Below are 14,321 nucleotides of genomic sequence, written 5' to 3' on the forward strand. Positions count from 1 at the left end.
TGGGGGTCAGGAATAAAGCACTGAAGGAAAGTGGGGTTCCTTGACCTTCGAAGCTTCATCAGAATGGTCAGAATCACCGTCACCAGGAACAGAAAGGACACCAAGGTCAAGGCCAATACCAAATAAAACTGTAGATCAGACTGATACTCTGAGTCATTTGGTTGGGAGTTCATTTCTGGAAGAGCCTCCTGGAAGTTCTCAGCAAACACCAGGCTCAAAGTTGTGGTGGCTGAGAGAGGAGGATGCCCATTGTCCTTCACCAGGATGACCAGCCTCTGCTTCACTGCATCTCTCTCAAGTAATGCTCGGACTGTTTGCACCTCTCCTGTGTGGGAGCCAATGCTGAAGAGTGAGGGCTCTGTGGCCTGCAGGAGATGGAAGGAGAGCCAGGCATTGTGTCCCGAATCAGAGTCCACGGCCACCACCTTCGTCACCAGATAACCCGACTCAGCTGACCGAGGCACCATCTCAAAGAAAGGTGAGCCCTCTGTTGATTGTGAGGGGTACAGGATCTGCGGAGCATTATCATTTCGATCTAAAACACATACTGTCACTGTGGCACTGCTATTGAGTGGTGGAGAACCTCCATCTTGGGCCTTCACTTGAATCTGAAACTCCCTGAATTGCTCATAGTCAAAGGAGCGTTGGGCATAGATGATCCCGGTCTCAGAGTTAATGGAGACATAGGAGGAGAGAGGCAAGTCCTTGATGTTGCTGTGAAGGATGGAGTAAGTAATTCTGGCATTGCGGTCCAGATCTGGGTCAGAGGCCTTGACGTGGAAAATTGAAGCCCCAGATGGGTTGTTCTCTGGAATGTAGGCAGTGTAGGAAGATTTTTCAAAGGCTGGTGGGTTATCATTGATATCTGAGATCTGTATTGATATGGATTTGTGTGTGGGGAGTGGAGGTGTGCCTTTGTCTGTGGCTGTGATTGTAATATTATACTCGGGAGTCCTTTCTCTGTCAAGGGCACCATCTATAAGGAGCTTGAAGTAATTATCTGAAGATGAGACTATCAGGAAAGGTACAAGTTCCTTCAGGTGACAGGTGACTTCTCCGTTATCCCCGGAATCCCTGTCGTGAACTTTAATGAGAGCAATCACAGCTCCAGAAGTGACATCTTCTGGAACTGGGCTGGACATGGATGTAAGGATCACATCTGGAGCATTGTCATTCTCATCAAGAACCTCAATCTCCACGTTGCAATGTGCCACCAAGCCTCCTCCATCACTTGCCCGAATTATCATCACATAATATTGATTCTCTTCGAAATCAGCACGTTCTATGAGTGTAATTGTTCCATCTCTGGGATCCAGATGAAATTTCTGCTTGGCTGTTTTTGGGATATCACTGAAAGTGTAAGTGATCTCAGCATATGACCCTTCATCACTGTCAGATGCTTTGACTTGAAGCACAGAGGTTCCTAGTGGTGCATTTTCCTTCAGGCTCACTTTATAGATTGTCTGGGTGAAAACAGGGGCATTGTCATTAATATCAATAACTGTTACCAATATTTTGGCTGTTCCGGTTTTTGGAGGTTCTCCACCATCCATGGCTGTAAGGACCATGTGGTGTGCGTGTTCCTTTTCCCTGTCCAGTTGTTTCTGCAATATCAATTCTGCATATTTGTCGCCATCATTGCCAGCTTTAATTTCTAGTTTGAAATATGGAGTTGAGCTCAACTGATAATTCTGGAGGGAGTTCATTCCGATATCATCATCTTCAGCATTTCCAAGAGCAAATCGAGTTCCAGGCAGAGTAGACTCACTCAATTTAAGCTCAACTTTTTCATTCTGGAAATGTGGGGAATTATCATTAATGTCCTGGATAAGAATATTTACGTGGAAAATATTCAAAGGATTGTGTGCCACAACTTCTAATTTGAGGACACAAATGGATGATTTCCCACAAATCGCTTCCCGGTCTATTCTCTCATTCACATACAGGTTGCCATTTTGTTCATTCAGATCAAAGAATTGCTTTTCTGAAGAAATACCAAGCTTGCGCTTTGAAAGCTCTCTGAGATCCAACCCCAGATCTTTAGCAAGGTTCCCCACAAAGGAGCCCTGCTCTGCTTCCTCTGGAACTGAATACTGAACCTTCTCAGACACTACCTGGCAGCAGAACACAGACCAGAATATGAACAGAAACAGTACTTGCCTCCTGATGATCTCCCTTGTTCTCTCTGCCTGCTTTACTTCCATCACATCCATTGCATTTCCTGATTTCTTCCTTCTTTCAGTATAGTTTGCAAGACTCCCAGTACACTTAAGTGAGATAGCACCAATACTGTTCTTTTGAGCTGATTCTTGGGAAACTGAGAGCTTTCCTTTCTTGCGCAGCTTTTAAAAGAAAGCTTTTCCTTTTTGCTCAGCTGAAGTGTTGAGAGAGAGAGACTGCTCCAAGAGCCTCACAAATGCTGAGCCATGGCTGCTCCCACGTTGTCCAACAGTGACACTCTGAGTCCACATGGGGAATTGTATTTGCCATTTCAATAATGGTACATAGTATATAATTTCTAATGTAGAAAACTGCTTTTAATTTATCCCTTTACCAGTGTTTTCAAGTTGTACCCCCCTCAATGGATTGTTGATCAGACCTTATAGTTGTTCACTCCATTATGAGCTCTTTTCAGAATGCAGGTCAATGACATCAGAGCTCCAAATTTATTTCTTCCATGTTTAATGTGCATTAAAAAAATCTAAATAATATTAGGAAATTATCACAAGTGAATTTTTAATTTGTATTCCTGTCAGAGGTTCAGCTTGTGATAATTTTAGGTTGACCCACACAGTGATGTGTTTTCAGCCAGTACATTTAAACAAAAGATATTTGTGAATAGGAAAATAGGGATGGGCTTTATACTAGTTCATATTTATTTTCCATTTAGCCCTGTATTGTTTACTTCAACAGGCAGAAATTCTCCAGAAGAGGTCAGGCCTTTCTCTACTACTGATTAGAGAGGTGCTCAAAGGCAACTTCCTGTATAATATTTAATGTAGTTATATATTTTTAAGTCATGTGCTACTCTGTAATGCTTTGGGCTTGAAAAAGAAATCAATACTGCATAGGTTTTGCAAGATCTTTTTATATGATGCTCAATGTGATCACCCAGTAATCTGTCAAGAAGATATTATATGTTTTTGCTACAATTTGAGGGCAGTAGTTGTGAGTGAGAAATATGTAGACAAATGATAATACCCAGTTGGTTCAATTCAAAAGCCATTCTTACTTTCTTTTTTTAGCTTTCCTTTAACCACATCTTGATTTGAGTCAAGCCAGAGGGAGGTGCTCCTGAGACCTGCTTCCTCTCAAGTACCCCTCAAGTACTCAAGTACTCTCAAGTACTCACCCTATCCCTTCTTATGAGTCTGTCCATTAGAGTCCTTTCCAGGCCTATGCAGGCTGGAGGGCAGCCGGGTGTACTTCTGAACAGGAATTTAAAAGGTCCACCACAGGTCTCAGACAAACTCTGCACAAACCCTGAAATCTAGATTTCTATGTGCATGTGCTTCTCCGTTTCTTTGCATGGCTCTCGTTGATGGGGAGATGGGGGTATGAGACAAGTTTCAGAAAGAAGAGCATTGTATAACTACCATAAATTAAGGAAGCAATTATTTTAGATGAAAGATAGGAAGATTTCTGTTAAACGTTAGGGAAAATTCATTTCCTTGAACGGCATTTGAGAATGAAATAATCTTTCCCAGGAATCTGTGGCATTTCCTTCCTTGGGGGTTTGCATGAAGGGCAGGTGCTTTAGGAATAAAGTACATTTCTTAAAAGAGACAAGCTTTCCTTCATGCTGACCTAAAGATTGGGTACACATAGACATTGCAGTAAGCCAGTTTTTCTAACCCTCTGCTTATGCTGGTGGTCAAATTTATTTTTAGTCAATATAATTTTGAAGTGTTTTAAAATATACTTCAGCAGGTTTAAGTGGTGTGTCATTCCTTGTTAGCCATGACCAATGGGAGATATGTGGCTCTAAACTAGCATAAAATGTTTTACATAGGCTAAACAACACCAACATATGTGTGTGGAAGTTGGCGGTATTAATCCAGCTTTCATTTGGCTGACACAATATATTTGTTTATTCACATCAAATGCAGGCTCAGCCACAATTTACTACCATTATCTCTCCACTTAAAATCTGAGATTATATGAGGGGGAAATAATACTGAGTTACTATTAAAATGTTTGTGAAGCACTTTTCATATTTAAAATGAACTAGAAACAGGGGGAAAACACTCTTAAAGCAGGTTCTAACTTTGGTGAATCATTTCACCTTAATACCCCCTTAGGCATTTCTTGAAGCATTCTTATCATTCTAAAATCAAACCATGTATGGTAGTTGGGACCCTCCCTTCTCATTTTCTCTGCCCTAAAGCAGAACCAAACATACAACTTTCTGGGGATACGTTACATGGCTCTCACCCTTTCTCTCCCTCCCTCCCTCCCATCCCGCTCCCTCTGCCTCTGCCTCTCAAAGACATTTTTCTTTAAAGATATGAAATGGAAGAACTTCATTGTTCCAAAACCTTATTTAGATTGCAATGGAATAACCCTCTAAAATTCAAAGCAGTTTCGACAGTAAAACTCAAGTAATGACAAACTAGATATAGGCTAGGTATCAGCATTTTCTATATGCCATATCCACATCCAATGAATGTATGGAAGAGATGAAGCAAGATCACACTCCTCTCCACAATTTCAGTTGAAGATCTGAACACTTACAAATATATGCACCTAGGCACACATACCAATAGACCTTTCAATTTGCAAGATTTCTGATGACAAAAAAGAGCCTATTTGACAACACCTGTACATCATATTCTGTACAGACCTTCAGCTTCATGTACACCTGTGAGGTTCAAGCAAGTAGGGTAGCTGACTCATCCTCATGTGAACTGATTGTTGAAATGTAAAGCAGAGATAAAGGAGCTTAAAGAATATTAGTTGGACATAGATACAGTATATAGGAAAATGCGTAATCTGTTAACTAGGCACTGCTCAAATTAAAACTCACCATATCAGCTCTATCCATCTCAGAAATTAGGATATTGCCTCCATTGGCAGTCAAAGGTGCATCAGACTTAGCGTTGCATGAAATATTCTCTGCGGTTTGAACATTGGGTGTTGGAAAGGTGAACTCCTGTACCCTGGACTCAGATGATAAACATAGCTGATAGGAATATGGCAATGTTCCTTCTTCATAGTTTGGTGGGAAAATGACCGTGTTGTTTGAATGGGGAACAGGAGCAAAACACTGCAGGAATTTGGGGTTCCCTGATTGCCGGATCTTCATGAGAATGGCCAGAATCACTGTCAGGAGGAATAAGAATGAAATCAAAGCTAAGGCCAGCACCAAGAAGAACTGTAGATCCGATTGATACTCGGAGTCACTGGGCTGGTGGCTAATTTCTGGAAGTGCCTCCTGGAAGTTCTCAGCAAACACCAGGTTGAGACTCACAGTAGCGGATAGTGGTGGCTGTCCATTATCCTTGACTAAGATGATGAGCTTCTGCTTCACAGCATCTGTTTCCAGAAAAGCCCGTGAGGTCCTGATCTCCCCAGTATGGGAACCAATTGAGAACAGCCCAGGTTCTGTTGCCTGGAGCAGATAGTAGAAGAGCCAAGCGTTGTGTCCAGAGTCAGCATCCACAGCCACCACCTTTGTCACCAAATAACCTTCCTCTGCTGAGCGAGGCACCATCTCAAACAAGGAGGAGCCCTCTACTCCTGGAGAAGGGTAAAGAATCTGAGGGCTTTGGTCATTCTGGTCCAGAATACACACTCTCATGGTGGCATTGCTGCTGAGGCGGGGGGAGCCTCCATCTTCGGCCCTCACCTCCACTTGAAACTCCCTGACTTGCTCATAGTCAAAGGAGCGCTGAGCATAGATAGTGCCAGTCTCAGAATTAATGGAGAGGAAGGATGAGAGAGGCAGCCCCTCAGTGATGCTGTTGCGAATGGAGTAGGTGATTTGAGCATTCTGGTCCACATCTGGGTCGGAGGCTTTGACCCTGAAAATGGAGGAGCCTGAAGGGTTATTCTCTGGGACATAGGCAGTATAATAGGGTTTCTCAAAGGCAGGGCAGTTGTCATTGATGTCAGAGATCTGCAGTGTGATGGTTTTGTTTGTGGAAAGAGGCGGGTTGCCTTTGTCTGTGGCTGTGACTGTGATATTGTACTCTGGAGTTCTTTCTCTGTCCAAGGGGGCATCTGTGAGAAGCTTATAATAATTATTGGAGGCTGATACCATCTTGAATGGCAAATTGTGTTGTAAATCACAAGCAATCTTCCCATTATCTCCAGAGTCTCTATCATTTACATTGATAAGGGCTACCAGGGTTCCTACTGTAGAGTCTTCAGGAATTGGGCTGGATAAAGAGGCAAGAATCACTTCTGGTGCATTGTCATTCTCATCTAATAGTTTTATTTCAACATTACAGTGAGCCACTAATCCGCCTCCATCTCTTGCTTCTACTGCCATTGCATATCCTTCTGTTTCTTCAAAGTCCAGAGGCTCCTTAAGTGTTATTGTCCCATCTTGTGGATCCAAGTAGAATTTATGGCGAGCAATTTCAGGGATGTTACTAAAATTATAATTGATCTGAGCATAAGAACCTTCATCTCTGTCAGTAGCTTTCACCTGTACCACTGAAGAACCTTTAAGTGTGTTCTCTTTGAGCTTCACCATGTAGACATCTTTAATGAATACCGGTGGGTTGTCATTTGCATCTATGACATTAATCCATATTTTGGCTGTTCCAGTCTTGGTAGGCTTCCCTTCATCCACAGCCATAAGGATTAACTGGAAGCTGCTTTCACTTTCCCGATCCAACTGTTTATTCAGTACTAACTTTGAATATTTCTTTCCATCATTTCTCTCACTCACTTCCAGAATAAAGTATGGATTTGTGCTAAGGCGGTAATCCTGGAGAGAATTCACCCCAAGGTCTGGATCTTCAGCTTCTCCAATAAGAAATGTGGTGCCTGGTAAGGAGGATTCAATTATCTCCAGCTTGATATCCCCATTTACAAAATGTGGTGCGTGATCATTAATGTCTTGGATCTCTACAGTTACATGAAAAATATTCATAGGACTCTCAACCACCACTTCAAAATTAATGGAGCAGAATGCAGTTTGACCACATAATTCCTCTCTATCAATCCTTTCCCTTACATACAGATTTCCATTTTCTGTACTGAGAGTGAAATATTGCTTTTTACCTAGGGAAAGGATATGCAGATTGCCATTTCCTATTTCTCCATTATTCAGCCTCAGGTCTTTGGCCAGGTTTCCTACAATGGAGCCCTTTTCCATTTCCTCAGGGATGGAATAATGAATGTGCTCTGAGGCAATCTGACCACACACAGAGAATAATAGGAGGAGAGGTACTTGCCTTCTTAGGCATCTGCTGTCTTCCTTCTGCCTATCGTCCATCCCTCTTGCAGGGATATGTGCTTTATCCTTGTTTTCTGTAATCAGTTGAGCTGATGAGGCATTTCACATTCCCATTAGGATTCAGAAGTGCTCAATAAAGGATGATAAGGAAGGCTACTAGTTGTTGCTGAATGTCTGTATTTTGCAGAGGTTTTTGTTTTCTGCTGTTCCCCAGCTCTGTGTCCCTGTTTTCTGCTGTTCCCCAGCTCTGTGTGACTGAACAATCACATTGCAAAAGGATCAGCTCACTGGATTTTCAGCTGCACCATGAGAACTATGTTGGTCAACAGCGGCACTCTGAGTCTCAGATGAGGAACTACAAGAAGTATCTTATATCTTCGGCAAATGACAAAGAAGATATTTCTTGCCAGTTTCTTGTATATGTGGGTGAAGCAAAACACATAATGTCTAACCTTTTGTGATTTTGCAAAAGCAACAGCCCAGAATGTATTTTTTTATATTTTGTCATCCACAGTAACTCAAATTCTTTAGAGTATCAATAACAGTAGAGAAGTCACCACATCTCCATCTACATCCTTATTGTGAGAAACTTGAGATAATGTTACAAAAGGCTTCCAGGACTTGCAACAACTTTTTTCATTTAAAGAAATATAATGTCTTCAATAATCCTTCCTTGGATACTGCAGAGGTATGCATTTAAAACAACTAAGATATGGTTTTATTGTAGAATAAGAATATTAATATTCCAGTTTTGTATACAGGCGTTCCCCCACTTCTGTGAGATTCACCTGCATGCAACCATGTATATGCGTGGATTGGAAAACAATTAAATAATTTAATTCAAACCTGGAAATGCCAGGAGAGAGATGAAATGCCCATGTGGCTCACAAGGAGACCCTCCCTAGAGCCCAAAGAGGACAGCAACTAGGGCAGAGGATTCCCGGAAGAGACTAGAGGCACAGTAGGGCTTTGTTTAGGCTGCTCAGCCTCCCTGCATAACAGCTGATGTGTGGGGTAGCACAGCTGAAGCCACTTTCCCATGCATCCTGCAGCCTCCTGCTGGCCCCATAACTTCAATTCTAGTTGTGGATACTTTTGGATACAGTAGAGCACCAGAGAGGACATTTAAAAAGTGTTTGGAGGGGGGACACCCGATTTCAGTTATGCCTGCAGGAGCCAGGAACATAACCCTTGTGTAAGTGGAGGGAGACACCTGTAGTTTTCAGAACTATTCCAGATGTTACACGGCATGAATCTTTCATTTGCTACAGATGTATGTATGACATTCAGTTAAATCTGGTTGATTTGCATGTACAGTATATGTTTGACACACACTTACAGATATGTGTTTATTGACGGTTTCCGTCACTTTAAAACCTGGCAACGTTGACCTGCGTGCTCAGTACTGTATTAACATTCCTATTGTTGTTGTGTGCTTTTAATTCACATGAAAAATATATAACATAGGTGCCCATTCAACTAATGTTTTAGATGCAAATGATTGTGATTTCAGTCAAATCCATGCATGTATATTTGTTGTTTTATATGAAAGTAATGAATCCTGCATCCAACCCTTGCATCAAAGTTCTGAGATGGACTACAAATGCAATAAAGATACTCAACAACTGAATAAAAGAATAAACAAGAACTGGAAGTGTAAATGTGTTTCCATAGTGAAATATGAAGATGACACAATTTCATTAGAAGCAGATCAAATGAAGATTAGAAATCACAGAATAGTGTGGTAAAATAAGGACGGTATGTTTTTCCTGTTTGTATGCAAGAAGTTCCCTGCTCATATGGAAGAACTACATGTCACTGTGGAGGGCGGTACATGCACTTCCATCAGACTCTTTATTCTACACAATGTCTCCCACCAACATTTCCTAGTTGTCTAAAGTAAAGTTTTGATACACATTGGCACTGTGTATAAAACTTCCAAAAACAAATTTGGATACGCTTTCTCACCTTTACAGTCACATTTTTCTTAGAACATCTCTCCTCCACCTAAGACATCAACAAAAATATAGTAAGGGGAAGGGCAAATCGCATTACCCTGGTATCTCCCTAATTACAGGACTCTGATTTTATTCTGAAGATCTTTTGGTCTCATGGCACTGAACGTATAAATGTCCCTACGTTGCATGGTCAGATAATGCTTCATAGGGCTTATAGAGCACAGAGGTAAAGAAAAACAAAGCAACTATCTTGTGAAGAGTTGTAAGATTTGAAGATAACAGTATAGAAGCTGAACATACGCCAGCATTGTTACTACTGCTACTGTTAATGCACAATTAGATGTCACAGACTCCAACGAAAAGCAGCAGCCCCCCCGCCAAATATATTGTTATGAGTTTGTGGGTGCCAGACTCCCCTAAATTCCTGGACCCAACACAGGTTAAAATGTAAGACAGGTGAGCTTCCTTATGAAGTAATCACCTGGGAGATGAGCCATTAAGAGAGAACAAAGGAACGGCAATGGGCCATTAAGAAAGCAAAAGCTCTGGGCCAGACGGCAATTGGGTGGGCACCTCCCCTCCCTCAACTCAGATTTAGAAGACAAAGCCAGAGTTCTACAGTAGAGTTTAGGATTGGAGTGGAGTGACACAAGGCAGGACTATTGCATGGGAGGCTGGTATGCATCTTCCCTATTCCATCTAGTTTTGATAGTCTTAAAAAAATTAAAAACCACCTCCTCAGTCAGTGTTCAAAATCTGGAATGAAAGGGGGCCCTTAATTAATCACATGTCACCACTCCTTCACTCCCAGAAAAAATAGTCAGATAACACCCACACCCATAGAACTAAAACAGTACTAACAGAATATCTGAAGAAGTGTGTGCATGCACACAAAAGCTCATACTAATAACAAACTTAGTTGGTCTCTAAGGTGCTACTGGAAGGATTTTCTTATTTTGTTTTGACTACGGTAGACCAACACAGCTACCTAACTGTAACTAGTACTAACAGAGCCATCACAAAAGGTAACAAACCTAAATGCAAAATCAGATGCTCAATAAAGAAGAGACGTTGTTAGGACTGGCCAATGTATTGATACATCGCCCAGGACGGGTTTGAGAGCCAGAGCACAATGGTACCTTCACCTGGTGGTATATATGGCACCTTCACCATATATACGGAGGCAGTTTCACCCCAGTACCTCACATGGCTAGGCCTAATGCAGCTTGTCCCTCGCTCCGCTTTTCAACATTGCAATGTATCACTATATCACAATGTCTGGTTGGTGATACATGGCTATGTTGAAAAGCTGGTAACGCACAACCCTAGACATTGTATGACCTCCACGTAAGCTTTGTACAAGCATATCAGGCAGTAAGACTGAAGAAAGGCATGGGTTAGGTAGATCTCTAAGAACTGTGAGACAGTAACAGTTATTAGGAATTTCTGCAGCTGTGAACCTTGAGTGCAAATAACACAAGAGGAAAGTTAAGAACATGAAACAAAGCCCACTCCAATAACCAGATAGGATAAGGATCAGAAGGAGCTAAGGTGCTGCTCAGATCTGAAAGGGTGGCAGGGATGGTGTCAGCCAGCAACATAGTCACAGTGGCTAAAAGAGAGAGAGGTGGCTGCCACTAGACTTATCCTGAGATGATTTATTTAAAATATGTCCTAAATTGAAATACAGTATTTATTTGAAACAATAAAGTAATTGCTTCATTATGTATGGACCCCAAAATACCATATCTCTTTAAATATTTGTTATAAAAAGCATAAGCAGGCTTTCTCTAGGTTTTGTCATGCAATAATAGAATACTGAATATTGAATAAAGGAAACCAAAGTCTTGACATTTATGTACTCACCTGATGAATTGCTGCCTCCTCCGTAACTGTGTTAGAATCACCTATAACTAACAAAGGGCCTGGCTTATCAGGAGCCTGTTGTGGTGTCAGAGTATTGGTACAACTTCCGATTGGAAAAAGGATCTGACTTTTCCGAGTGCCTGAAGTCAGTGAAACCTCATGGCAATAAGACTGAAGAAATGCTCGGACTCCATCAATCCCCACAAACTGGGAGATGGGAGCACCATCAAAATGCACACTTCCATTGTCACATAGTTGAGAATTTTTCCACCTGCGAAGTTTGAGTGCCAGTAACACAAGGAGGAAGGCGAGGAACAAGCAGGAGACAAAAGCCACTGCAGTCACCAAGTAGAAGGTGAGATCTGACTGAGGGTCTTCAGATACTGGGACGCTGCTCAGATCAGTCAGCATGTCAGGGATGCTGTCAGCCAAGACCACAGTGACAGTGACTGAAGCTGACATTGGAGGCTGCCCATTGTCCTTGACTAAAACCACCAGGCTTTGCTTGAGGGCATCTTTCTCCAGAAAGAAGCGGGCTGTCCTGATCTCTCCCGTGTGGAGCCCCAGAGTGAAGAGCCCTGGCTCAGTGGCCTTGATCAGCTGGTAGGAGAGCCAGGCATTCTGGCCAGAGTCCGCATCCACGGCCACCACCTTAGTGACCAGGTAGCCTGGCTCAGAGGAGCGAGGGGCCAACTCTATCCCTGTGGAGCCGTCAGTGGGAGGGGAGGGGTAAAGGATTTGGGGAGCATTGTCATTCTGGTCCAGAATGAAGAGAGTCACTGAGATGTTGGAGCTGAGTGGTGGAGAGCCTCCATCCTGGGCCTTGACTAGGAACTTAATTTCCTGAAACTCTTCATAATCAAAGGAGGTCAAGGCATAAACAACCCCAGTTTCAGAATTAATGGAGAGGTATGAGGAGAGAGGGGATGTGCTGATCAGACTTTCAGTGATGGAATATACTATTCTGGAATTCTCTTCCCAGTCTGGATCACTTGCTTTCAGGGAAAAGACTGAGGCTCCTCTTGGATTATTTTCTAGGAGATAAGAGGTGTAGGCTGACTGTAAAAAGAATGGGGGGTTGTCATTTGTGTCTAACAGCTGCAGTGAAATAATTGCAGAGGTTGATAATGTTGGAGTCCCATTATCAGTTGCTGTAACAGGGATATCATAGGTCGTCACTTGTTCCCTATCAAGGGCTCTGTCTGTCACTAAAGTGTAAAAATTGTCCATTGTTTTCTTTAGTTGGAAAGGAAAGCTATTGGGAATTGAACACATAACCTCCCCATTGACTCCTGAATCTTTGTCTTGGACATTTAAAATGGCAATGGCAGTTCCAGTTTGTGAATTCTCAGGGAGAGAGTTGAGTTCAAAAGTTATTGTTATTTCAGGTGCGTTGTCATTCAAGTCTGTAACAAGGATCACAACCTTTGATCTGTCACTTAGACCGCCCCCATCCATGGCTTGCACCTCAAATTCATATAAGGATGATTCCTCAAAATCAAGATTCCCAGTAAGGATGATTTCGCCAGTTGTGGAATTTAACAGAAACATTTGGGAGTCCCTTTTTGTGATTTGTTGGATAGAGTATTTTATATCTCCATTGATTCCTTCATCCATATCAGTCGCTCTCACTGTAGAAAGTGTGGATCCCTTGGGAATATTCTCATTGACACTCACTTCATAGACAGGTTGGCTGAAAATTGGTGCATTGTCATTTGCATCAAGAACAATGATGTGGATTTGCACTGTGCCAGACTTGATGGGATGACCCCCATCAGAAGCTGTGAGGAGTAGATCATAATCTGGTTGCTCTTCCCTGTCCAGAGGTTTCTCCAATAACAACTCAGCACGTCTGACACCGTTCTGTCCTGTTTTTACATGCAAAGAAAAATGGCTACTGCCTGTGAGTTGGTAGTTCTGTATTGAATTTATCCCCAGATCCGGATCCTGAGCTTCAGGAAGAGGGAAGTGGGATCCAGGTGTAGACAATTCACTGATTTTTAGTTCCCATTCCTTCAGCAGAAAGAAGGGAGCATTATCATTTATATCCATGATTTCTACTTCAACAACATAAAGCTTTAAGTTGCTCTCAGCAATAACTTGAAATTTTAAGATGCACATTTCTGCCCTTCCACAGATTTTCTCTCTGTCTATTCTCTCAGAGGTTTGTAAATGGCCAGTATTGAAATTCAGTTCAAAATACTGAATCATACCTGTACTAGTTACAATGCGGAGTCCATGGTCCAAAAGCTGCTTCCGATCTATCCCCAGGTCCTTTGCAATATTCCCCACAAATGAGCTTTTCTGCATCTCCTCTGGAATGGAGTAGTGGATCTGTCCAGAAACTGCCTTCCAAATATTCACCATTACAAGGCATTGTATGATTATTTCTTTGTAACTCCAAGGCCTCTGTTTTTCTTCCATTTCCTTCCACGAAAAAGAATACTACTAGTTCTTGTTCAAATAGCTTTTATCTGTCTTTTTTATTTTTAAAGCAAAACCTGCATCATTTTGTTCCCTGAACTGTCAGTTCCATCCCAGCCTATCTGCAATAATGGGCAGGCTGGATCACTCCATGTGTTAGTCTGCTGGATTGGTGAACAGCGACACCCAGAGTCACAGTGAGAAAATGCAGGTGCTTCACACTAGAGTTGTAATCATTCTGCTTTTCATCATGATTTTTTTTCTGCTGTTTATGCAGAGGTTATTTGATTCAACGTTACAGGACTACATCGCTGCTATTCAATTACCATTATTTTCCAGGACAAACAGTTCTGTGTGCAAGGTGTACAGTAATATATATGAATGGTGATGTTGTTTTCTAAGGTTCAGGTGTCCTCAGATGTTGCCAACAATATAGCGGACTAACAAATTAGTGTCTGTTCCTATATTAAAAATGGGGGGAAATTGTTTGCATTTTTTTAATGGGGGAAGGGGATTGCTGATTATCTTACACTTAGGTGGCCTAGGGTTTTCTCTTTTTATTTTTGTTTTTGAACTTAAAACAACAACTCCACACTGGGCACAGTAGTGTTGAGGCTCTCTCTCCACAGCTTCTCAGCGGCTGGACTTTTTGGGAGTGATGGAAT

At 42.0% G+C, this 14,321-nt stretch overlaps 1 protein-coding gene and 1 pseudogene across 5 annotated transcripts in view; both read right to left on the reverse strand.

Moving 5' to 3' along the window:
• The window catches only part of LOC114601412 (protocadherin gamma-A5), a 315,625-nt gene that overhangs the window by 213,790 nt on the left and 87,514 nt on the right, over positions 1-14,321 (reverse strand). The window contains exon 1 of one of the 5 annotated variants that reach the window (XM_077933476.1): positions 5,027-7,577. The exons of the other annotated variants lie outside the window; for them this stretch is intronic. Coding sequence (XP_077789602.1) covers positions 5,027-7,447 — 2,421 coding nt within the window. The 5' untranslated portion in view covers positions 7,448-7,577. Of the gene's footprint in view, positions 1-5,026; positions 7,578-14,321 lie in introns of those variants that run through there. 5 annotated transcript variants of the gene reach the window in all.
• Positions 11,221-13,800, reverse strand: LOC114601115 (protocadherin gamma-A6 pseudogene; annotated as a pseudogene).

This window comes from Podarcis muralis, chromosome 8, assembly GCF_964188315.1.
Source record: "Podarcis muralis chromosome 8, rPodMur119.hap1.1, whole genome shotgun sequence".
In the NCBI taxonomy this organism is placed as follows: Eukaryota; Metazoa; Chordata; class Lepidosauria; order Squamata; family Lacertidae; genus Podarcis; species Podarcis muralis.